We start from the raw sequence: 27,037 nt of genomic DNA, 5'->3' as shown, positions 1-27,037 counted from the left end.
TGGATCAGGCTTGGCTGCTGAAGATCGTAGATAAATCACATGGAAGAGCATCATGTGGAATGGATCGGGCTTGGCTGCTAGCGATCATAGATAAATCACGCGGGAGAGCATCGCGTGGAATGGATCGGGCTTGGCTGCCGACGATCGTAGATAAATCACACGGAAGAGCATCGCGTGGAATGGTCGGGGCATGTTGCTACACAAGAGTCGGGCTGAGAAGCCAGGCGACTCGAGGCAAAGGTACTGAACCTCGCATGCGGAGCTTGCCGCTATAATGAAGTCGGGCTGAGAAACCAGGTGACTCGAGGCGAGGGTACTGAACCTTGCATGCGGAGCTTGTCGCTATAATGGAGTCGGGCTGAGAAGCCAGGCGACTCGAGTCGAGGGTACTGAACCTCGCATGCAAAGCTTGCCGCTATAATGGAGTCGGGCTGAGAAGTCAGGCGACTCGAGGCGAGGGTGCTGAACCTCGCATGCGGAGCTTGCCGCTACAATGGAGTCGGGCTGAGAAGCCAGGCGACTCGGGGCGAGGGGACTAAACCTCGCATGCGGAGCTTGCCACTACAATGGAGTTGGGCTGAGAAGTCAGGCGACTCGAGGCGAGGGTGCTGAACCTCGCATGCGGAGCTTGCCGCTACAATGGAGTCGGGCTGAGAAGCCAGGCGACTCGAGGCGAGGGTGCTGAACCTCGCCTGCGGAGCTTGCTGCTACAATGGAGTCGGGCTGAGAAGCCAGGAAACTCGAGGCAAGGTTACTAAACCTCGCATGCAGAGCTTGCCGCTATAATGGAGTCGGGCTGAGAAGCCAGGCGACTCGAGGTGAGGGTACTGAACCTCGCATGACTGGGCGTAGCACCCTACAATCTATGTGTCTAGCTCATGTGATAAGTCTGGATTAAAGCGGAATGGTACCTGGTGCTTTGTTGCATCGCTAGTCGTACTAATAAATGATGCCTCGCTGTCTTGGCTGTTTGCGGAGAGCCATGTGGCGGTGCTACTTAGGGCTTGACAGTGTAGCTATTATCAAGTGGTGCGTAGCGAGACTGCTGTCAGGAACTGGCCAGCAGGTTCGTTGAGGCCCGTGCAGCGAGCTGCTAGCGATAGGTGAGTAACGCGACTATTGAGAGTTGGGCAATAGTACTACCGAAAGTTAGACCACGCGGCTACTCTTTCCATCCAGAATACCAACATCACCTCGGGGATACACCATCATTCATGGTGTCAACTTTTTATGTACTTTAACTCTTCCCCTTGGTAATAAAAATCACTTCTACATAGTGTCGTACCAACACTATTCCCGCCCCCCCCCCCCCCCCTTTCTTAGAGGAGGCGAAGAAAGGGAAAGGCAGATGTATAGTCGGTGAAAGCTGAGATGCATAGCTGCTGGTAAGAGCTAGGCGACCCCAGTACTAACAAAAACTAGGGTGCACAGCTGGCACGACTGCTGAGAGTCAGGCAACGTACATGTTGATGACAAAGATTTGCGGCTGCTGAGCTGGGTCGTATGGCTACTAAGAGTCAGGCTGTGCAACCGCTGAGATCCAGGCAGCGCAGCTGCTAAGGGCTAAGCAGCGAGACTAGTGAGGGCCGGTCAACATGAGTGGTGAGAGCTGAGTAGCAGGACTGCCTGAAGTTGGTCAACACAGCTGCTGATAGCCGAGCAGCACAATTGTTGAGAGTTATTCCGAAGTGTTTCGCGAGTAGCAGTAGTAGTGTACTACTCTTCTCCCCCTCCTCTTTTTTTTTGCGAGAGTTCGAGTTGCAACGTATTCTGTTGAGCGGAGCTTGCGGTGCATGAGTGTCAAACAACTTATTTTGTTTTGCTAGGGTGGACCATTAAATACTAATCTATGAAGCCCAAATTGCTACAACCCAATATTTTTGTTATGGCCGGCAAATAATCAGCCCAAATTCATATCTTCTTATCTTCTATTTTTCGTTCGAATTGTATTGCACAAGGCTGGCTGTGTTGAGCGGGGCTTGCAAGGCCACAAACAACTTTTGTGTAATTTATTCTTGGAAAATGTAGATTATTCTATTATTGAATTAGCCCAATAGAATGTCAAGAAATCCCATGTAAATGTAAGCCCAATTGATTGTGCAAGGTAGCATCGGACTCTAGATCGATGGATTGACGGCGATAATGGTGGAGGAAAAGGCGTAAATCGGCTGTGCAAGGAAATTCAAAGCTTCATTTGAGCAGCAGGGTCCACCGGCAACGCTAGCTAGTTGCGATGGACATCTAGCGGCGACTGGTGCTGCTTTTTATTTGGTCGTCGACGCTGAATCAAGAAACGGATTCCCGACGGCGCTGTTGGGTGTGCTTCGTCGGTCACCGGCTGGAAAGGATCGGTTGGGCGGTTATGGAACATCTGAGGGAGACTGGTGGCTGGTGCTGTAAGACATAGTTAACTTGTGGTGCTTCCATTGGTGGTGTTGGCTCAACAAGACAAAAGTTGTGATCTGCTGTTCCCACTAAGCTTATCTTCAGGTAATTGCCGATAATCGAAGGTACAGAGGTCGAATGTGGGTATCGTGGCTCCAGAACCCAGCTGTGAATTGAGGGGCAAGGTTCAGATATCGCTCCCGGTGATGGCAGCGAAGGTCATCACCAAAACAGATGGTGATTAGCGGTGCACCGGCGTTGGTCATCAGGAATGCTAGGTCGGAGGATGTGGTCTATCTCTGGTGTTGTTCTATTAGGCCAGTAGTTGGAGGTCTGACAGCCAGAGATGCTAATGGTCGGTAGTACTAACTGCGACCGACGTTGGTGTTGTTACAGTTTAGACTCAACAGCTGCTCTGATGGTGATGGTTGAGAACACAGGGGTCGATGGTTGGAGCTGTTTCATCACATGTGTGGTGTCTCATAGATGTTCGGGGGTAGCCGGGTAGTTGATGAACAGGCAGTGGTCCGACGATATTTTCCGGTAGATGGTGCCGACGACCGGATTTATAGGGGTTGTTCATCTGTAGTCACCTTGATTGAGAAAAGAGAGACTAGGTGGGTCCCACTAAGGGTGCTATTGTCTTTTCTGTATATGGAGAGTTGGACCACATGCAGTATACTGTATACACTACTTTCTCCCCTTTTTTTATTGTAAGATTAGAATTTACAGCAATATTTTGTACAATTTACTGTGAATTTACTGTAATGTGAGCTGTAAAAATATATATATTTTTTTTACGAACTGTTGCCTTTATATGAAACTCTTTTTACAGATCTTCTCTTTTAGCAGAACTTCTCTCTACCCTTTTTTATTTTTGAAAAAGCTTTGGAATGTACAAAATACACAGTTGGGTTTACAAACGACTGCTATGAGGAATGAAATTGTTAAACGAATTTCTGATAATATATGCACTGAAAAATGAGATAAAAACTCTTTAAAATTTTATTTTCTCTTCATCTTGTTGAATAAATCATCAAACTAAACTGAAGAAGGGTAAAACCCACAAAAAAAAATTTAGACTACCAAGGAAAACACTAAGTAAACAACAAAATTTCTTTTTTGATTAAACTTGCTGGAAAGACACGAAAATATAAACAAAAAGGAATTTGATAAAGTTTTCTTCCCATAAACATTCTTTTCTTCTCAAGATGTGAGCAAGAAAAGATCTAGAAAAAATTTCGTGTTTCTTTCTCTGAGCTTCTAAAGAAAGCACCAAAACAACTTAAATGAAGTTGTACACAAAAAATTGCAAACTGATGGTGGTTTCTTGATAACATAAACAAATAAAGTAAATATTTTTCAAAAAGTTCTTCAACTCTCAAGTTGGTTCCATAAACACCAAAATACGAACAAAAATGGAGGAAACTCGTGAAAACCTCCATTATCCCCGAAAATTTAAGTGAAAACAGGTTTGAGCTGGTGTTTCTAAACTTGAGAGGTGATTAAGTGAACAAAAACTTACAGATCTTGAACTCAAAACTAAAAACGAGAGCAGATCTAAAGTGTCTATGCAAACTTGGTGAATGCTCATATGAGATAAAAACTGAACAGATCTTGAGATCTAAATATAATAACGAAAGCAAATCTAAAGATCTTAACTGAAAATGAAGTAGTTCTTGAGATCTAAATGATGGTTAAACAGATATGAAAAGATCTTGGCAAGATCCAAACGGATCTGGACAGATCTTGGCCAAAGCCAAAAGGATCTGAACCAAGTGGTGCTAGAAATGAACAGATCTGAGAAGAACCTGAGCTGAAGCACAACAAATCTGAACAGATCTAGGCAAGAACGAGCTTGAAACCAACTCAGGCTTTTTCTACTTTCTCGAATCCGGGATGGCACCAAATGATGGGACGTGGACCTCCGGCGAGTCTTCTGGTCTTCTGCTGCGGCGGAGATCTGCTAGTCACAATCAGAGAGACGCGTTAGAGCTGCCCCAGGGACTGTGCCCCTGGAGCGGGCTCCGACAGTCAAGTTAGATCAACTAAAAGATCTGAGATGGTCCTCCATAGCTGGAGAGAACCATCTTGGTGCTGGTGGCTGACGGCGGCAGGTGGCGGCTGAGCCACCCGGCCGGAGTATAGTGGTGGCTGAGCCATGGGGGAAGATCTGGGGAAGGTCCCTCTCCATGGAGGAGGTACTGTTCATTATATAGGGTACAATTAGGTCAGGCCTTGGGCCTGTCCAAATCAGGCCCAACTAGTAAGGAGCTGGGTGAGGCCGCCCGGAGGCGTCGGGCAAGTCTGGCAGGCGCGCACCAGGCAAGGTTGGCAAGGGAGTGCCAGGCAAGGGAGGGCCTGGCCGAGCCGGAAGGAGAGTCCCCAGCAGGGCTGGCAAGGGAGAGCCAGGCAAGGCTGGCAAGGGAACGCCAGGCAGGGCTGGCAGGAGCGCGCTAGAGCAGTCTAGGCCATGCCAGTGGACCATATCTCATCACTATCAATATATTAAAACTTATAACATATTAATAAACCACAAGTGTTATTTCTCTCATTTAGTCTATCCAAATGCATGATGTCATGCAACCCAAATGGACCATGCTAAACCGGGTCAAGTACATACCAGGAATAGTTATGGACTTAGACACCTTATCCAACACTTTTAAGCCCCAAAATTCCATGCATGGAACGAAAGCATGAGACTTTACGTGTCCAAATGAGGTTTAAGGTCTAGATCTATGTTATTATGTTTTAGCTCAGTATATTATGACTTTTAGTACAAGATCTATGTCCTAAAGAACTAGGGTTTTAGCTAAACCCATTAAGAAGGACTAGTAGCAGGTAAAGTTGGAAACTTTACCCTTGATAAGGCATTTTATGTATGTAGAAGAAGTATGGAGTCTTGATCTGGAGAATAGGGGCTTAATCTGTTAAGATGGCCCAAACAGACTATGGTACTCATCGAGTCCATAGAGGAACTCGACGAGTTGATTTGACAAATTGCAACTATGAGTAGCCAGGGGACTCGGCGAGTCGGGAGGGTGACTCGACAAGTTGCACCGCGAGTTCAAGGTTCTGATTTATAGAACTCGGAGAGTTGATGGAGCAACTCGGTGAGTTGATTCAACTCAGAGTGTTGACTTTGCCCAAGCGTTGACTTTGACTTTGACCAGGGGTAAAATGGTCATTTTACCCTAAGAAGGGTTATCATTTCTTGACTCATTATTATGCTGGTAATGATAGCTCGGGGATTTAAGTGATCAGCAGTTTGGGGATCTGACATCTAGCTGGGAGAGGTTTATTCGCGGGATTCTGCAGTTAGCTTGCGAGGTGAGTTTTCTCCTATAGGAACGAGTCTACGGCACCAATGTCGACCCGTTTATGTATGTTAGTGTATACCGGATTTAGATCCGATGTCGGGGTTATCCCGATGTAGTTTTTATGCTTCTGGATTACGTTCCGATGTTGGGTGAGGCCCGAGGAAGGTTTATATGTATGTTTCCGAACTACGGTTCGATGTCGGGTGGTACCCGAGGAAGGAATGCGTGTATAGTTATACTTTTTCTCTTTGTGATACTTGTATGTGTCTAGTAGGGAGGTGAGTGTGGGCGGGGTCCCGTATCTCATCACTAGCTGAGTGTGGACAGGGTTCCATATCTCATTATTAGCAGAGTAGGGGCGAGGCCCAAGATAGGCGGGGACTTGAGACTAGCAGTTATAGTGTTGTGTCTGTCTGTTATGTACTAGCATGATATTGATTATATGTTTGTATGTGTATAGTGGTCAGGGCCCAGAGACAAGCGGGGCCTGGTAGAAACAGATTTGTATACTGAGCGGGGCTCGATGCCAGGCGAGGCCTGATGTCGTATTCGTCTGATGTCGGGCGGGGCCCGAGGTAGCAGGCTAGGCCCAATGTATGTAGTTATGTGATTTTGTTTATGGTATGTGGTAGTATAGGGAGACTCACTAAGCTTCATGCTTACGGTTTTCAGTTTTGGTTTCAGGTACTTTTAGTAGCAGAGGAAAGAGCTAGGGATGACTACATGACACACACCACAACATTTAGTCTGGGATGTTTAGACTCTGATATTTGGCACATATTTTGATACAATATTTTATATGATGATTTGAGATATATTATTTATGTTTTGTGAAATGACAAATGGTAATTATGGTTTTTATAAATAATCAAAACGAAATTTTTGGACCGTAATTTTTGGGATGTTTCACCTACATTGTCATGTCAGCAATGTCCACCATGTTTGTTTTTGGCTCACTTCCGAGTTCACTTACTTTGTCTTATTTGTGTTCACTTTCTGGCTCATAACCTGGTTCCTTTTTGTTAGGAGTCTTCTCAAAACTTTAGAATTCGCTTGCTAAAGTCCTTTTGTTTAATTCTCTGAGTTTGGTTGTCTTCTTCTTGTGGAATGCTGACTCAGGATCGTTAAACGGTGGTATGATTGGTGTTTTTGATCCTCGGGTTATAAATCACTGAAACAAAAACAAATGAAACTCGTAAAAAGAACAAAACGAAAAATAAAACTTAACTACTATGACACCACGACGTGATGTTTATGGTCACGACATGATAAGTCAATCAGAAGAAAACTAAAAGGAAAATTAAGAGAAAATAGACAAAAAAATTCCTAATAAAATAGTAGATAAAAATTAACTAAAATGAACCGTTCTCTGGCAACGGCGCCAAAAACTTGATGTGAAAATAATTATGCACTAGTTTTAACCTACTAATGTAACTAATTATTACTCCTAAGGCAGTGTACCTAGTCGAAAATAGATTAGCACAAATAGTCGGGTATCGAACACAAGGAACAGAATTATTAGCTAATTTTATCTACTAATTACCTAAATTACTATTTAATTAAAGAAATGGGTTTTTCTCTAGTTTTGCAAGACTAGAAACTTAATTAATTAAGCTAAAACTAATTATCAACTAATGAAACAAAAAGAAAAACTAAAAGCAAGAAAAACAAAAGATGATTTTAACCAAGATAATTGAGAGACTTTCGTTAAGCTTCAATATACTTGCTATTATGGTTGATTTAATGGAAGTGCAATGGATTAATGCTTTGCTGGTCACCGATTCTTAAGATGACCAGGTTAATGTTCACTAACCTAATCATTTAGCAAATAAGTTCATTCATACGGTGATCAGGTGGATAAACTAACAAATTTACTAGTGTTCGGTTCGAGTTAAATTAGACTTATAATGGATTGATCAATTTGGTTAATTAAATTAATTCAGTAGATGATTGTCCTCATATATTAGTTACTACAATTACTTACCCACATTTCTATTTAACCCTAGGTTTTGGTCGAAACACTACTCCTACAATTTTGCAATTCACAAGATCATAAGATTCAAGTTAATCAAGAATGATAGTCATGCAAACTTAATTAAACTCAGCAATAAACAGAAAAGTAATTCTTATAATCATAAAGAGGTTCTTTACTAAGCCAAAATAAAAAATAACCACCTAAGCATAATCCAATCCATAAATCAACACATAAAAAGACAAGTAATCAAGTCTAAACGAAAATCATGGGTTTTTATCCCATGATTTCAGCAAGCAAACACATAAAAACGAAATTCAACTTGTAATCCATGATCAAACACCAGAAGAAAAAGTATTAATAAGATGTTTTGCCTCAAATCTCTCAAACTCAAGCTTCTAATCGATCTTCTCCGACTCCAAGCTTCCAAGTATGTTCTTGGCCTTTAAAAGTTGAAAAAATCTCCAGCAAAAGTTGAATTTTCAGAGGAATATGTCTTCTATATATATTTTTCCCGAAGTCGGTCCACCACGACGTGGTATTTGGATTTATCATGTAATCCGCAAGTCTTCGAGGTTCGACAGGAAACTTCAAAACACCATGTCGTGTTAATGCCATCGTATAAAAGATTCAGAGAGTTTTCTCCATTTTAGCCTTGATCCAAGTTCCTAGCTTCCAGCTTCATTTTTGCTCTCGAGCATGTCGTTTTCTTCTACATCACAACATATGATAGATTAAGTATCTTTTGTTCTATAATAAACATAAAAAAAGTCTTTTGCTCCCTTTTTTTGTATTGTCATAATATATATGCGACAACTTTGAGAATAATAGTTGGCGACTCACTACGACCAGTATACTGTCCAACCCACCCGGTACGAGCAATAGTAGATCCAAACATACGAATATTTGTTTTGGCTAACAAGCATAGATTATAGGAAAAAGGGGTTGGCAACTCATTTCTATCAAGTTTTTGTAATTATATAAGAAAAACAATTACTTTCCAAGCTCAAAACTCGTTAAATAAATAAATTTGAAACTTAAACACATATCAAATTGTAACTTTTGAAGAGTACTTTTTCCTTGTATTGATGTTAATATATGTATTAAAGAAACATATATTACCTATTTTGGACATTATGTGACCGATAAATTAATTATTGTGACCATTAACAAGTTCAAAGCTCAAACACGTAACAGGTTCGAAAATCATAGGAACTAAGGAACAAAGTTGAAACCCATAAGGAGTATATCGTTTTTCTTCATAAAAAATTATTATGTTTTTTAATTGTTGTTGTGTTCATAAAACTTTTATGGTTATTCATGTTCAATTTTTCACCGAACCAAGATGAATGAAGATGGTCTTGGAGTGTTCATGTTTGCTTGTTTGCTACTTAGAGTTCTCTTAAAAGGAAACAAATATGGCGTCCGTATTTGCTACCACCAACCACCTAGAGTTGAAGTCGAGGATGGGATATTGGTGGCATCCTTCGACCATCCTAGTGTTGGAGGACATTTGTCGAAAGGTCTTAATTATTTATTGATTAAATGGTGCACCACTTTTGGATGTTTTGATCTAAAGATGTTCATAATTGTGTTGAGAGACTTTAGGTTTAGGCCCAAAGCCTTTTAGGGTTTGGATTTTATCTATATATTCGTATGTAATCTTTATTTGAGCATTAAGCAATAATATCAAAGCAATATGTACTATAACATTGTTTTTTTTCTTTACCTTTCTTCAACCCTTTAACACATAGATCAAAGTTCAAAATTCAAAGAGTTCATTCCAAGATCAAAATTATACAGAAAGACTTTCAAGATCAAGTTTCTACCCTTCAAGATCAAGTCAATATTGTTGATTTTTTTCATCAGTTTAAGTGTTCTCTACTGCCTTCTACACAAGTCAGAACATGACAGAACCTTATCTTTTTTTGGCGACGACTTCGCCGATGCCCCTCATCTTGCTGGAACCCTAGCAACCTCTGCAGCCGAGTTCACCGGTTCCAGTTCTTCCCTTCATCGTTGCATCAGGTTATCTTCGCCAAAGTCGTCATTGTCACATCCTCTGCTGGAGCATTGCTCCTACCTTTATTTTTGTCTCCTACTCATGTTGTCTACATACATATTACAAATAACTCATAAAAGACATACTCCCTCCGTCCCAAAATTACAGTCCATCTTTCCCTTTTGGTTTGTCCCAAAATAATAGTCCACTTCTAAAAATAAATAACATTTTTACCAAAATACTCCCTCATTATTACTTAACCAAATAAGCATTTAATGGAACATTAAATGCAAAATAAGGACAAAACTATCATTTTATTATATAAAGTTAATGGTAATTAATTTCTTTCTTAATCTGTATGTTTTTTTTTTGTGGACAATAATATTGAGACGGAGGCAGTATTATTTATTGGAACGAATATGTACATATTAAAACTTGAAATGAATGTATTGGTTTTTTCTTATATATTTCCACAAACATATAAATCTTCAAAGATATAGCAACAAATAGATGCTTTTTGAAAGACAAACAATTCTCGTATTATCATGGTTGTCATCAAATCAAGGAGTATACCCTTTCTTGGATATTGTTATCTTTCAATATCCTAGTCAAAGTGTCATACATACTTTTATGGGAATTGTTTTCTTGGATGTAAGGTATGGTAATATGGTCATCACGAGAGCTTTTGTGGTTTACGTGGCCACTAACCACAAATGTGAAAACCATCACATAGTGTTAGTGGTGGAACATTTTCGTGGTCATATGTGATGAGGAGCATAGATCACCACACCCAATCAGCTTTATTCTCTCTCTATTCCTTTATATCTCTATCTACCTTTTTCCATCTCTCTCTACAATTTAATTAATTAAAAAATATATATTTTTTATTTTAATAAACAAAAAATAAGAGGGATATAATGGTGAGTATCACAACCTTTTAGTGGCAACTAGTGGTGATGATGTGACACCCACCACTATAATGGTTAGTGATGGATATACCAGATGACCTAAGAGATCTTGTTAGCTAGTCTTCCTTCTTTGAGTTTCAGGCCACTTCTTCTTTCGATGCCAATATGACAGGGTTGTTTTTTGGCCTTTTTATCCCTCCAAATACATGTCACTTAGTAGTTAACAACAGATCCATGGACCATGAGTCCATGAGCCTCTATTAGTCTGCTTCAAAGTAATTCAAACCATGTGTTTTGGGTCATGGGCCTACAAGAGGTAAACAACACCCAATGGGCTTTGTTTTTACAAAATATAGGTGATCACTTTTGTATCTTGTGAAAATTATGATATTTCATTATATCTATTTATGAAAAATAGTTATTTTAATGATTATTCTTATAATATATTATTTTTCATAAAAATATATTTAAAAAAATGAACCAAACAAATCTACATAAAGACCTACCAGATCTAAGCAATATATTTTAAATTTACATCATAGTTTGAGGATTAATCTTTGGCATTAGAGATGGCCTTAAACCAAAGCGGAGCATGTAGAAGTCAACGGGTCAAACAAAGAAGGAACCAAATACTTCCTTCCACTTGTACCATACGCATTAAAACTTGCACCTGTAGTACCATCCACCAACAAATCCCCAGGGTATCCTGGATACGCCCCTTTCCCATATACCCCTTGACACGCGGATGCAGCTTCTAATGGTGCACTCGCATCCCCCTGATAATACCCATCTCCAAAAGGATTAGTAGCTGTAGCAGCCAATAAGCTAGCCAAGTTAATCACCATTCCGTCTACACCCACATCGTTGTTGGGTGCCACCAGTGGTGCACCCTGTGGTCCGTAAATCGGTTGGTGAAACGGCCACGCGCATTGACCCGGACACTGAGTCACCGAGTTGCCAACCCAAATGTATACAAATCTGTATTTCTTTCCTTTATGGCCATTAACATTGTAACTTGACTTGTGGGTGCCGCATCTGCTGGAGCAAAAACCGGTAACTGTTACGTCCTCCGCCGTCAAGACAATGCTGACGGTGTTTTCCGATGCATGGTTGGAAGCGAGTTTAACGAGTTGGTCGTTTGTTAATGACTTACCAATGGAATACATTGGGTCGGATGTTTGTTTAGCGAGTGAAAGAGATAATGTGATGGGGTTGTTTGATTTGGTGTGGTAGTTCCCGGTGGTTTTCCACCATTTGGCGACGGAGGGTTTGGGGGATGTGGAGACGGAGAGGGAGGTGATGAAATCGGAGATGATGGATTTCTGGGTGGGGTTGAAGTTTCCGTACCATATAAGGTTGACAGAGATGTTGCCGGAGAGGAGAGGACCGTTGTGGTATTTCATTAAGTCGGAGGAATCGGGAAGTAACTCAGTGAGTTTTCTGGTTGCGAAAGAAGCATGGAGAATGGAGAAAAAGACGAAGAGAAGGTGTAGGAGAAAGGTGGTGGTGGTGGTAGCCATTTTCATGAAGGATTTGATTGTGTGGAATGAGTTGATTTAAGGTGAACGAAAATGGTGGTGATATTTATAGAGAATGTAAGTGAAATCGTCTCCAATACGCTGCTTCTTTTTAACTTTTTTAACACCGCGTAGGGCCATGGCCATGGGGTCGGTGGTGGCACTAACACTAAGTACTTTTAAAACTTCTTCTCAACAAAATAGTAATTTAGAGGGACAATGATCAATAATGCCGACATGTTAGATAAAAAGTGAAGTAGGGTTCACGAATTAAGCAGAATAAAGAGGGGAGTAGGATAAAATAGTGGTAGTAACTGGACCCCACAGAGCTCATGTGGCATAAGGGTGGGTAAGGTTGTCCACGTGGCTCAAGGTAACAATGACAAGTGTAGTATACCGACCACGCCCTCATTGCATGGCTCCTTTTTTCTGTGTTCTAAATTATAGCTTCCACCGAAATAGGATGATCGACTCGTTTACATATAGTTTGGTTGGAGTTGCATGTTTGAATGTGTAGTAAAGATGTAAGGAAAGAACCATTGAAAAATAAAAATATGTTGAGATGTATCATATGATTATATTGTGTTTTTAAAACAAATTTGTTTATTATTGGATATTTGTTTTCAAAACATTAGGACTATTTTTTTTTAGAGATGTTCAAACAACATTACAAACATATAAAATAATAAATGGATGGCACGTAACAGATATAGGTAATATTATCATAAATATTTCTATTTAAAAGTGTCAAATACATTAATTATAAAAACGTATTTAATAATATGTGTCGGACACATATTAGAAAATCCGTTCCAAATAATTAATTAATGCACATCATATTTATTTATGATAATAAATCTCATAATTACAATTTCGTATATGAATCGTTAGAAAAATACCAATAATAAATAAATAAATAATAGCAATCATATAATGTTTTAATAACATCAAATTTAACATAATAAAAATGAAATAAAAAGGACCAAAGTGGAATGTAGTGTTAGAAAATTTAGACAACCATTTGATTGTTTTTTGGATTTAAAACCGGGAGAGTCAAGATTACAAACGAATAGTATCACATAATATTGTCATTTTCTATTAAAGTTAATAGCCTTTGACTTCCAAAATTAAATTTAGAGATAATTACTTGCGAACTTTCGATTTTGTTCATATTTAGTCACTAAATTTTTTTTTCGTTATCTATTTGTCACTGAACTATTGAAACTGTTCATATTTTATCCTTATGACCGGTAACAACCGGTCATAAAGGTAAAATGTAAACAGTTTCAATAATTCAGTGGCAAACAGATAATGAAAAAAAAATTAATGACTAAATATGAACAAAGTTTAAAGTTCGTTTCTCTGTCAAAAAATTTAATGACTAAATGTAAACAAACTTTCCTTTTGTCCTATGGTTCAGCAATTATGTATTTTTGTTAAATTTTAACAATATTTGTTGATGAAAAAATCTATGAAATACAAAAAGAAAAAAAAAACCCGAAAAATGTATAAAAAAAAATGAAAAGCGAAATCAATATTATATGTATAAGTTTTATGTTATAAAACTAAGCAATATTATAGGTATAAAAATCATCCTAATATTATATATATTAATTTTGTATTATAAAATTATGCAACACATAAATTGACATACATTAAACAATATACGTTGTTTATAAAAGAATACAAACATACATTGATACATTATATATGTTGTTATACTTCATGTATTGACATACGTCATATTAGTATATTTACTATTAAAAAGGATATCAAAAATGAAAATCAAGTTGTTTAGAATTTAGATATTTTTAATTTACCCGAACAATTGATTTATATTTAAGATTGTCTTTTCTTAAAAAAAATTATTGAAATTTATGATTATTTAACTACACATATTGTAACATCCCACGTTCAGAAGCAAGAAGTTGAAGGGTGCTAAGTGAAAATAAAGGAAGGGACTCAGCGAGTAAGTCTCTTAACTCGTCGAGTCGAAGCGGGTGTCGGGCACGTGGTTAAGTGGCCTGACTCTCGACGAGTCAGTGTTGGACGAGGAAAACCCTAATCTTCGGGTTTGCACCTTATTTAAAGGACTTAATGTCCTCCCCTCAGCTCCCTTGGCTCCCTTTGAGATCCGTAAACCCTAGAATCGTGAGTGAGAACCCTTGGAAGCAATTTGGAGCTTAGATAAGTGATTTGGTGAAGAGATCTTGAGGATCAAGAAGCTTGGATCAAGGAGATTTGTGGAGATTCGGATTACTCTTCAGTAGGAGGTCGTTTTGGAGGTAATGAATCGTTATCTTTGGCTTTCTCCTTTTTAGATCCATCTTTCATGGAGTTTTAGGGTTTGTTTGGAGATAATATGTTGGGATTTTGGTGCATGAGTTAGATCTGGAATTGAAACTCCATCTGAGCTCTATTTGGATCAAAGATGCAGAAAGCCCTTTTAGTTGCTATGCAAAAGCCATTCCCCATGAGTTAAAGTTCCTTTCTAGCTTGGTTTTTGGTACTATGGGACATGAAGCACGTAAAGGTAACAACTTTATGTTGCTAATGGACTCTAGAGACCCTGATCTATTGTTTGGAGTAAATGAGTAGCTTTGTGACTTGGGAATATGAGAATGCACGTAAGGACTCGGCGAGTCTGGGAGATGACTCGACGAGTTGGGCTAGGGATCAGACTTTGAGTCGCGTAGTGACTCGGCGAGTCGTATGATGATGAGCTTGGACTCGATGAGTTGAAGAACAAGTCGGCGAGTCTGATGAAGATTGTCGTGGACTCGGCGAGTCTGTTCTTGGACTCGGCGAGTCATGACGCAGAACCCCCAACCTCATCTGGTTAAGACTCAGAGCAATGAGTTTAGTGGTGATTCAGTGAGTTGGACAGATTGGGACTCGAAGATTGTTGGACTCGACGAGTCATGGGATGACTCGGCGAGTCGAGTCAATCGGAAGGTTGAATTTTACTGAGGACTTTGACTTTGACCTTCAGGGGTATTATGGTAAATTGGTAATTTATGTCAATGGATCATTGATGGCTTTAGGTGTTGGAGTTGGAGGCAGTGCTTCAGGATTTAGCTTTTGTGGTTCGGTACAGCAGATTTCAGGTGAGTTATCCTCACTATATCGACACGGTCTACGGCACCAAGGTCGGCCCTTTATCGGATGGAAATCCGGGTATTATTTGTTATGTTTGATTTGCTAGATCTGCATCCTGGTATTTAGGATGGTATTATGTTAGTGACTTGGTTAAGGTCGGTATCCCGGTATATAGGGTAATGTTATTTTAGTGACCGGTTAGGTCGGAATCCTAGTTAGGATGTTGATATGTTGTGTGATCTGTTAGACTGTATGTCTGGTTAAGGATTGTTATGTGATTAATTGTATTATGTGTACATGGTTGTTTGACTGGGGTTGGGTTGAGGCGGGTCATGCTTTGTGTTGTAGGCCAACATACCCATGGCGAACCAGATATCCAGAAGGCCCAGTGTAACAACGCAAATTTTCAAACACATTTTTCATTTTAAAAATAGAATATTTTCATTCAAAACAAGGCATAAGTAATTTAAGTGTCATGTCAAATACAAAATGTCTAAATCCCAAGATCATAAAAACATTCTTCAGTGTGTATCGATCACGCCGGCGCCTTCCCACGGTCCTCGCTAGTACCTGAAACACATACATAACAACTGTAAGCATAAATTCTTAGTGAGTTCCCCAATATACAACTTACGCACATACGCCTTTCCAGGCCCTGACCTTCCGGTCCTCAACACAACGCCTTCCGGCCCATAACATAATCGCCTTCCGGCCCATAACATATTGCCTTCCGGCCCACATAACATACATAGCACATATAACAAATAACTCACCACATATAGCATACATATCACATATCATATCTGACCTTCCGGTCACACAGTCAAACCCTTCCGGGTACAGTATAGTGAGAAGACTCACCTCGTGAATGCTGAAAGCTAGCAAATCCTGAAATCACTCGTGCACAATCCGACGAGCTACAACCTCCCTATAACATCACATATCTCTCATTAACACTTATATCTTCTAAGTGTGACTATCCCTAAGAAGTCAGACTTAGGTCAACTCTGGTCAACGGTCAACGGTCAACGGTCAACTCGACCGGACTCGGCGAGTGCCATGGCGACTCGGCGAGTCTAGACGTCCTCCAACTCTCTGAGATTCCCTATCTACTCGTCGAGTATCCTCCTTGACCCGACGAGTTACTCCTGGAAGAATCGCGGGGCCACCCCGACTCAACTCGCCGAGTCTGAAGAACAACTCGACGAGTCCCAGTAAATCTTCAAGCTACTCGCCGAGTCTGTTCGTCGAACTCGGCGAGTCCATGCCATGCAACTGCTCAAACTGCATCCTAAGGTCAGAACCGCTCCGACCATTCCTAGGTCTGGCCTTCCCTGGCTGATCCACCACGTAAAGTCCTCATTTCAGTGCTCATGATACACCATATGATTCATAATTTACATTTTGACCTAAGGCATAAGGATTCCAATCCAAAACCTTCATCAATTCCCGAAATGCACAGACATGGGACATTCTGGACCTCCAAAGGTCCCAATACAGGGTTACAATCGACATGGGGACTAGGGTAACATTCAATCTATTCACAAAAGGGTTCCATAAACCCTAATTCCATAATCACATCAACATAGCAGAGTATACTCGAATTCTTACCTGGATGATGTATCCTCTGTGTCCCCAATCCTCAGAATGTGACTCCCTTGCTGCTCCTTTAGCCAATCCCTTCTCTTCTTTGCACAACCACTCTTCTATGATCAACAATGGCCTATAATCCTTGCTCCAGATGCACATAATCGATTTAGGGTTCTTCTCAGAAGGCTAAAATGAACAATGACGGCCAATAAGTCTCCTTTATACGTCCCAAACCTGAACGGTTAGGGTTTTCGCTAAACAGCGTAGACTCGCCGAGTCCATATCTGGACTCGTCGAGTCCGGTCGCGATCCCGCGACCAAGTCTGCGATCCTACTTGGCGAGTCTAGGCTCCAACTCGTCGAGTCCCCTCTTAAATCACCCCAAAAACATAATTTAACAATACCTGAGATTCCGGGCTGTTACAACTCTCCCCCACTAGGATTAGACTTCGCCCTCGAAGTCTCACTCTGAAAATAGTTCCGGATGCTGCTCCCGCATCTCACGTTCCGGCTCCCAAGTCATTTCCGATCCCTTACGGTGTTGCCACTGAACCAACACCAGAGGTACCTCCTTGTTCCTCAGAACCTTGATCTTCCGATCCCTGATGGCCACTGGTCTCTCGGAATAATTCAGGCTCGCATCCACGTGAATGTCCTCTAATGGAACCACTGCCGACTCATCGGCTATGCACTTCCTCAATTGCGACACATGGAAGGTGTCGTGGATCTGTCCCAACTCCGCTGGCAACTCCAGCCGATAGGCTACCTGGCCTATCCTTGCAATCACACGAAATGGCCCAATATACCGGGGCCCCAACTTGCCCCTCTTCCTGAATCGAATCACTCCTTTCCAAGGAGAGACCTTCAGGAGAACGAAGTCGCCGACTTGAAACTCAAGCTCGGATCGGCGCCTATCTGCATAACTCTTCTGTCGGCTCTGGGTGGTCAACAACCTCTGTCTAACTTGCTGAATCTGCTCTGTCGTCTGAAGCACGATCTCTGTGCTGCCCATCACTCTCTGTCCCACCTCTCCCCAGCAAATGGGGGTCCGACATCTCCTACCATACAACAGCTCAAAAGGTGGCATACCAATGCTCGAATGATGGCTGTTGTTGTAGGAAAACTCTGCCAATGGTAAATATGCATCCCAGCTACCCCCGAAGTCTAACACACAAGCTCGAAGCATGTCCTCCAGCGTCTGAATCGTCCGCTCGCTCTGACCGTCTGTCTGGGGATGATATGCGGTACTAAAATGCAATTTAGTACCCAGCTCCTCATGAAATTTCTTCCAGAACCTGGAAGTGAAACGCACATCACGGTCTGAAACAATCGAGATCGGTACCCCATGCCGAGATACCACCTCTCTCACATATATCTCCGCCAACTTCTCCGTTGAAGAACTCTCACTGATGGCAAGGAAGTGTGCACTATTCGTCAACCTATCCACAATCACCCAAATTGCATCAACTCCCCTGGCAGTCCTCGGCAATTTGGTGATGAAATCCATAGTGATTTTTTCCCACTTCCACTCGGGGATCTCCAATGGCTGTAACTTGCCATGCGGTCTCTGGTGCTCGGCCTTAACCCTACGGCAGGTCAAGCACCTCTCAACGAACCATGCAACGTCCCTCTTCATACAGGGCCACCAATACTCTTTCCTCAAATCCAAATACATCTTTGTAGCACCGGGATGGATCGAGAATTTCGATCTATGAGCCTCTTCCATCAAAGTAATACGCGTACCGCCCACGAACGGTACCCAAATCCGACCCTGAAACGTCATAAGCCCTCGTCCATCCTTAACGAACTCTGAAATTAACCCCACAACCCGCTCTTTCTTCTGCATTTCTGGTCGCACAGCCTCGGCCTGTGCCCCACGAATAGCATCCAATACTGGAGTCATCACAGTCAGTCTCAAGCATACATCTCGCAATGGAGTGCTCTCCGCCCTGCGGCTCAACGCGCCGGCTACCACATTAGCCTTGCCTGGGTGGTACAGGATCTCACAATCATAATCCTTGACCACATCCAACCACCTCCTCTGACGCATATTTAGGTTGGGCTGATCCATCAAATATTTCAAGCTCTTATGGTCCGTGTATATCGTACATCGAACCCCATACAGGTAGTGACGCCAAATCTTGAGAGCGAATACTACTGCCCCCAACTCTAAATCATGTGTGGGATATCTCGCCTCATGAGGCTTCAGCTGCCTCGACGCATACGCTATCACATGACCCCTCTGCATCAACACTGCACCCAGTCCCGAAATCGATGTGTCGCAATATACTACAAAATCTTCCATCCCTTACGGGAGAGCTAATACCGGGGCTTCGCACAACCTCTAGCGAAGTGTCTCAAAAGAGGTCTGCTGCTCGGGCCCCCATGAGAATGCAACACCCTTCCGGGTCAATCTGGTGAGCGGCACTGCGATCTTGGAGAAATCCTTAATGAATCTCCGATAATACCCTGCCAACCCAAGGAAGCTCCTGATCTCAAAAGGTGACTTCGGCACCTCCCAACTCATCACCGCCTCAACCTTGGCCGGATCGACCAATATCCCTTTCTGATTAACAACATGTCCTAGAAATTGGACCTCCCGCAACCAGAAGTCACATTTGGAGAACTTTGCATAAAGCTTCTCCGACCTCAATACCTCGAGGACCTCCCTCAAATGCTCCTCATGCTGCTCTCTAGATCTCGAATACACCAGAATGTCGTCGATAAATACAATCACTGACCGATCCAACATCGGCCTGCATACTCTGTTCATGAGATCCATGAACACAGCCGGGGCATTGGTGAGCCCGAAAGGCATCACCACAAACTCATAATGCCCATATCGCGTCCTAAACGCTGTCTTCTGGACATCCTCATCCCGCACTCTCACCTGATGGTACCCTGACCTCAGATCGATCTTGGAAAACCAAGACGCTCCCTGCAACTGATCGAATAAATCATCGATCCTCGGTAACGGGTAACGGTTCTTGACCGTCAACTTGTTCAACTCCCGGTAGTCAATGCACATCCGGTGTGAACCATCCTTCTTCTTGACGAACAGAATAGGTGCTCCCCACGGCGAGCTGCTCGGCCGAATGAATCCCTTCCCCAGCAACTCCTGGAGCTGCGAGGACAACTCTTGCATCTCTGGAGGTGCAAGACGATAAGGCACCTTAGCAATAGGCGCGGCCCCCGGAACCAGATCGATACCAAACTCTACTTGCCTCACAGGAGGTACTCCCGGCAGCTCCTCGGGAAAAACATCTGGAAACTCACGCACCACAGGGACCTCCTCAACTGACTTCGGTCTCTCGGAAACCTCCCGCGTATCCATCACATACGCCACAAAACCCTTACAGCCCTGCTGTAGACTCTGCCTCGCCCTAGCGGCCGAACAAAAAGCTGATCCTGAACGGGTATCCTCGCCATACACCGAAAGGACTCCCCCACTATGGTCTCGTATAGTTACCAGCTGACGCTCACAGTCGATGACAGCGCCGAATCGGCTCAACCAGTCCATGCCCACGATGACACAGACATCACCCATCGCAATAGGAATCAGATCAATAGGGAACTCAACCCCGAAAATCTCTAGCACGCACCCCCGAAGAACCTCCGTGGCACAAATCACTCTCTCGTCAGCTATAGAAACTCTCAAAGGTCGGCTCAACGACTCGCGACTAACGCTGATATGCTGACTAAAGGCTAAAGATACAAAGGACCTACTCGCACCCGAGTCAAATAACACTAGAGCAGGCACAGAGTTCACAAGGAAAGTACCTACGCATATAATAACATAAGCATAACATTTCGACATTAAAATAAATACATGAATTACAGCATACCTGCCACAACATCGGGCGCAGCGCGGACCTCCTCCGCAGTCAGCTGAAAGGCTCTCCCCCGAGCCCTCGGGGCCTCGACCTTCACCGGTCGAGTCTCAGTAGTCCTGGAAGTAGGTGCAGATCCCTGACGAAGCTGAGGGCACTCGGCCTTCCGGTGGCCGGTCTGGTTGCAATGAAAGCAAACCATAAACCCCTTGGGACACTCCCTAGCAATGTGCCCCTCCTTGCCGCACTTGTAGCAAGCACCAGCTCGACACGCCCCATCGTGACCCTTGCCGCACTTTCCGCAAGTGCGGCCCTTCGGACCTCCCGTCCTCGAATCGGCGGACTTGGTCCGCTTGGCTGCCGGCTGAGACTGAGCCGGCCGCCGGTCCACCTGCTGAGACTCGGCCTCCTCCCTGGCCTGGGTCTCCAACTCGATCTCACGCTTCCTGGCATTCGCCTGAAGCTCAGTAAAAGTATGATAGGTGGAGTTTGACACAAACTCCCGGATATCCCTCCTCAAAACTCCCAAGTACCGGCTCATCCGAGCCTGCTCTGTGGACACCAGCTCGGGGCAGAACATCGCCCTCTCATGAAACTTCCGCGTGATTGACGCAACCGAATCAGTACCCTGCTTGAGGGTTAAGAACTCCTGAACCAATCGTTCCCTCTCCACCGGGGGAACGTACTCATCCCTGAACATGGCAGTAAACCCCTCCCATGTCACTGCTGTAGTCTCTGCCAAAGTGAAGTTCGCCGTCACGAACTTCCACCAGTCATTCGCTCCCAGACGGAGCTGGTTCAAAGCGAACCGTACCCTCAGGTGCTCCGGGCATGAACAAGTGTAGAAGCACCCCTCTATATCCGCGATCCACCTCATCGCAGCAATCGGATCCTGCGTCCCATCGAACTCTGGTGGCTTCGTGTTGCTGAACTCTCGGAAAAGCAACGAGTCACCCCCCTGTGGCCTAGCAGCGGCCACAGCTGCGGTAGCTGCAGCGGTTGCAGCCTCAGCCAATGCGGCGTACCGCTCATCAAACGTCTCCATCAGGGTGGTCTTAATAGACCCAAACATCTCCGGGATCTCAGCCCGGATCGCCGCAGCTACCTCCTCGTGAATCATCTGACGAATCTCCTCGTCACTCACACCGCTCGAACTCGCTCCGTGGCGTGGTCTAACCATGATGTCTCTGAAATACAACATAAAACTATCAGAGACTCCATCGAGTATAATCGCACTCGATAACGCAACCCTACTCAGTCCCCGATACCCAGGGATTCTTACTTGGGTCTCCCACTGACCCGGTGTCTTCAGTAGTACGGGCCCAATACTACCGACCACACCGCATCAGCATTCATCCCAAGTCTTCCTCCCCAAACCCCGGATAGTGAGTACTCTACTTCTGATATGCACTATCTACCCGCACACTAGCAAAGCATCTCATATCGGCAAACTTCCCTAGACTAAGGCATCACAAATCAGGCCACTCTAGTCCTATCATGAATACATAGTCTTCTAGCATGCATAACAATTTATATCATATAACATTGTAAGGTATTTTGGGGATCTTTACCGTTCGGGCGCTGACTGATCGTACACACTGTTTCTTTCTTGCTTACCACAAAACCATTTACAAAAGTTTATGCCTTTATTTAAAAAGTTTTCCTCAAATCCTCGGTTTGAGTTCAGTTACTCCCGAAGGTGCACCCGAATCCCTCAAACCAAGGCTCTGATACCAATTGTAACAACGCAAATTTTCAAACACATTTTTCATTTTAAAAATAGAATATTTTCATTCAAAACAAGGCATAAGTAATTTAAGTGTCATGTCAAATACAAAATGTCTAAATCCCAAGATCATAAAAACATTCTTCAGTGTGTATCGATCACGCCGGCGCCTTCCCACGGTCCTCGCTAGTACCTGAAACACATACATAACAACTGTAAGCATAAATGCTTAGTGAGTTCCCCAATATACAACTTACGCACATACGCCTTTCCAGGCCCTGACCTTCCGGTCCTCAACACAACGCCTTCCGGCCCATAACATAATCGCCTTCCGGCCCATAACATATTGCCTTCCGGCCCACATAACATACATAGCACATATAACAAATAACTTACCACATATAGCATACATATCACATATCATATCTGACCTTCCGGTCACACAGTCAAACCCTTCCGGGTACAGTATAGTGAGAAGACTCACCTCGTGAATGCTGAAAGCTAGCAAATCCTGAAATCACTCGTGCACAATCCGACGAGCTACAACCTCCCTATAACATCACATATCTCTCATTAACACTTATATCTTCTAAGTGTGACTATCCCTAAGAAGTCAGACTTAGGTCAACTCTGGTCAACGGTCAACGGTCAACGGTCAACTCGACCGGACTCGGCGAGTGCCATGGCGACTCGGCGAGTCTAGACGTCCTCCAACTCTCTGAGATTCCCTATCTACTCGTCGAGTATCCTCCTTGACCCGACGAGTTACTCCTGGAAGAATCGCGGGGCCACCCCGACTCAACTCGCCGAGTCTGAAGAACAACTCGACGAGTCCCAGTAAATCTTCAAGCTACTCGCCGAGTCTGTTCGTCGAACTCGGCGAGTCCATGCCATGCAACTGCTCAAACTGCATCCTAAGGTCAGAACCGCTCCGACCATTCCTAGGTCTAGCCTTCCCTGGCTGATCCACCACGTAAAGTCCTCATTTCAGTGCTCATGATACACCATATGATTCATAATTTACATTTTGACCTAAGGCATAAGGATTCCAATCCAAAACCTTCATCAATTCCCGAAATGCACAGACATGGGACATTCTGGACCTCCAAAGGTCCCAATACAGGGTTACAATCGACATGGGGACTAGGGTAACATTCAATCTATTCACAAAAGGGTTCCATAAACCCTAATTCCATAATCACATCAACATAGCAGAGTATACTCGAATTCTTACCTGGATGATGTATCCTCTATGTCCCCAATCCTCAGAATGTGACTCCCTTGCTGCTCCTTTAGCCAATCCCTTCTCTTCTTTGCACAACCACTCTTCTATGATCAACAATGGCCTATAATCCTTGCTCCAGATGCACACAATCGATTTAGGGTTCTTCTCAGAAGGCTAAAATGAACAATGACGGCCAATAAGTCTCCTTTATACGTCCCAAACCTGAACGGTTAGGGTTTTCGCTAAACAGCGTAGACTCGCCGAGTCCATATCTGGACTCGTCGAGTCCGGTCGCGATCCCGCGACCAAGTCTGCGATCCTACTCGGCGAGTCTAGGCTCCAACTCGCCGAGTCCCCTCTTAAATCACCCCAAAAACATAATTTAACAATACCTGAGATTTCGGGCTGTTACACCCAGCGAGCGGTTCGGATAGGCTGAAGGCCCCAAGAGGGCGGACCAGACGTGCCGAGTCTCGGAGAGTGGACCAGGCCGACTAAAAGCCTGGTGTGGGCGGATCGGTCATAATGTAGACTCAGAGGGTGGACCAGGTGGATTGAAGGCCTGGTGAGGGCGGACCAATCACACTGTAGAGTCGATGTACATGGCTAGACACAGTGGGTGGACCAGGTGGATTGAAGGCCCGATGAGGGCGGACCAATCACATTGTAGACCGATATGCATGACTATTCTATTTGTGATATGTTATGAGTATGTTTAGGTGTGGTTGGTATTTTGGGGGTAACTCACTAAGCTTTCGGGTTACAGTTCAGTGTTTTGTATCAGGTACTTCAGGAGATCGTGGCAAGGCAATGGCATGATCGTACAGCTCCTCATTTTTATGTTAATGTTTCTGGGAGACTCTGATAATAAATAAATTGAAAACATTTTTGTAATAATTTGTGGATAAAGATTGTTTTTGAAAATTTTAAATTAGTTGAAATTTTATGGTCGTTACACATATAGAGTTAAGTAAAATCGTTAACAACTTTTATATCCATATTACCTTTACAAAAATATTTTTTTGGAAAAGAAATATGTATATATTCAGCAATTAAAACTGCACTATGGGTGAGAATGGTTCATTTTATTGTTAAACCAAAATCAGTTTGCAAATTTTTATTTTTTATTTTGGAAAATACCAAACCATTGGTCTTTAATTTCGGTTTGGGTTTTTCGTTTGTTTTTAATATATTTATCTGAGTTTTGTTTTTGTATTTCATAGATATCTTCATCAACAAATGTTGTTAAAATTTAACAAAAATACATAATTAACTAAACAATAAACAAGAGAAAAGTTTGTTTATATTTAGTCATTAAACTTTTTTGATATGGAAACGAACTTTCAACTTTGTTCATATTTAGTTATTAAATTTTTTTTCATTATCTATTAACCACTGACCTATTGGAAAAAAAAATTAGTTACTAAATGGGAACAAAATTCGAAAATTCATTACTCTTTCAAGTCATTATCCCTTAAATTTATTCGTGGGTACACGCCTATAATGTACTAATAAATAAATATCTTATTTAAAATTAAAATTTCACAATCCTTAGGAAAATTGCATTAAAATTCTAAAACTAAGATCATTCGGTATGGGGTTGTTAAGGCTGGTTATTGTCTACATGGCACAGCCTTAACGGCGTTACCACGAAGGGAACACCACCACCGACTCTAGTTATGGGATGTGGCGTTATGAAATGTGGTAATGAGCACGAGAGTCGACACCCAGTTAGATTATTTCCTTCTATTTTTCTCTATTTATCTCTCCACTTAACATTAAGTTATAACATGTGAACACCATCCCTACTTTATGTTATAACATGTTAAAATAGAAAAATATGAGGTTTCAATATTTGACATCATAATCTGGTCGTCTACACCTAGTCTAACAATGAAAAAAATGTTGGGGTTGTATCTTGAATTTGAGAGTACAATTACCTTCTTGAATTTAATAAGCATTTGACACATATAAGGCAAATTGTTTGAAGAGGCATTGCCTAGCCTTGCAATTCTTGATTTGTATTTTATTTTTGGTGTTATTACATAACTATAATAACACAAACCAAACCTAAACATTCCGAAACAGTGCTATCAGCAACTATCTTTCTTCATAAAATCTTTGTAACTAAGTTCATACTGCATACTTACGTTCATATTTCAGCCATCTTCTCCTCTTCTTAACTTCGATATCGTTGATGGACCAAAAAAAGGGAATGCTAAAAAACGATCGATGAATTATTCTATTGTTCTAAAAACTTGTTAGAGAATGGCATATAAGCTTGGATCCACCGTGCTTCATGTGGTAAAAAGCTTCTTACAAGTATCACAGATTTTGCTTTAATACAAGCTCCAAACAAATAATGTGGATTGTAGATGACAATCTAATTAACAAAGATTGGGAGATATTATCATGTTGTTAAGCAACGAAATGGCAATAAGATAGAAATTTCAAATTCGATAACAAGAGTGATTTAATTAGAACCAATACAAACAGGTCAAAACAACATGACCTCGACAACAGATGATACTTTCTACAACACAAGTTAAACCCTAACCAATTTCATCAAATCTAAGCCCTCTCGCCTCTAATCCTCCTGGCCAATTGCATATCCTTAGGCATGATTGTAACCCTCTTAGCATGAATGGCACACAGATTGGTATCCTCAAACAAACCAACCAAATAAGCCTCAGAAGCCTCCTGAAGTGCAGCGACAGCACTGCTCTGGAACCTCAGATCTGTCTTGAAATCTTGAGCGATTTCTCTCACAAGCCTCTGAAATGGAAGCTTACGGATCAGGAGCTCTGTGCTCTTCTGGTACTTACGGATCTCCCTTAGAGCAACGGTTCCTGGCCTGAATCTGTGTGGCTTCTTCACTCCTCCGGTGGCCGGTGCTGATTTCCTGGCGGCTTTTGTCGCCAATTGCTTCCTCGGAGCTTTTCCACCGGTCGATTTGCGAGCAGTTTGCTTGGTTCTTGCCATTTTTTGCGAATACAGAGAGGGATTAAGAAGATTTTGTTGCTGCAATGAAAAGCGACTGATTGTTGTGAGAATTTGGGGAGGAAAATGTCTGTATTTATAATGGTTTGGTTCTTGACGAGAATTGTGGGAAGTTTGAAAATTTTAGGAGAACAGTCGGCGGAAGAGATCCTGGACCGTTGGATTGTTGAAATGAAAAAAGGACGGTTTAGATTATAATTTAAGAGAGGACGCGGATCGCTATCCGTGTGCTTTCTTTGTGACCAATTGTGTATTTTAAAAGGAAAGTTTCGATTACAAATTTTTTACATGTATTTCAAATATGTTGTAACTTGTAAAAAATTGTTAACATAGTTTTGTTTTATTTTGTTCTTTTTTTTTTCTTTTAGTTAACAAATACTAGCTTTGTTATTGGTTAATATTTAGGTATGTCAACCAAGTAATATCTATTTAGTATATTTTTAATTTGATTGATATATTCGTA

The 27,037-nt window shown here is 42.3% G+C and overlaps 2 protein-coding genes across 2 annotated transcripts; both read right to left on the bottom strand.

Annotated features, from left to right (window-relative positions):
* Window positions 1-11,005: 11,005 nt before the first annotated feature.
* LOC111878292 (protein PHOSPHATE-INDUCED 1) lies at window positions 11,006-12,153 on the bottom strand. Its single transcript, XM_023874798.3, has one exon. It carries the CDS (start codon window positions 12,111-12,113, stop codon window positions 11,163-11,165), a length of 951 nt encoding a protein of 316 aa, XP_023730566.1. The 5' UTR covers window positions 12,114-12,153; the 3' UTR covers window positions 11,006-11,162.
* Window positions 12,154-26,029: 13,876 nt separating this feature from the next.
* Window positions 26,030-26,627, bottom strand: LOC111878289 (histone H3.2). The gene has a single exon (XM_023874793.3). The coding sequence runs from the start codon at window positions 26,554-26,556 to the stop codon at window positions 26,146-26,148; it is 411 nt and encodes a 136-aa protein (XP_023730561.1). The 5' UTR covers window positions 26,557-26,627; the 3' UTR covers window positions 26,030-26,145.
* Window positions 26,628-27,037: the final 410 nt, after the last annotated feature.

The sequence above is a fragment of the Lactuca sativa genome, chromosome 6 (assembly GCF_002870075.4).
Source record: "Lactuca sativa cultivar Salinas chromosome 6, Lsat_Salinas_v11, whole genome shotgun sequence".
Taxonomy (NCBI): domain Eukaryota; kingdom Viridiplantae; phylum Streptophyta; class Magnoliopsida; order Asterales; family Asteraceae; genus Lactuca; species Lactuca sativa.
This window is presented reverse-complemented; position numbering and strand designations above follow the sequence as displayed.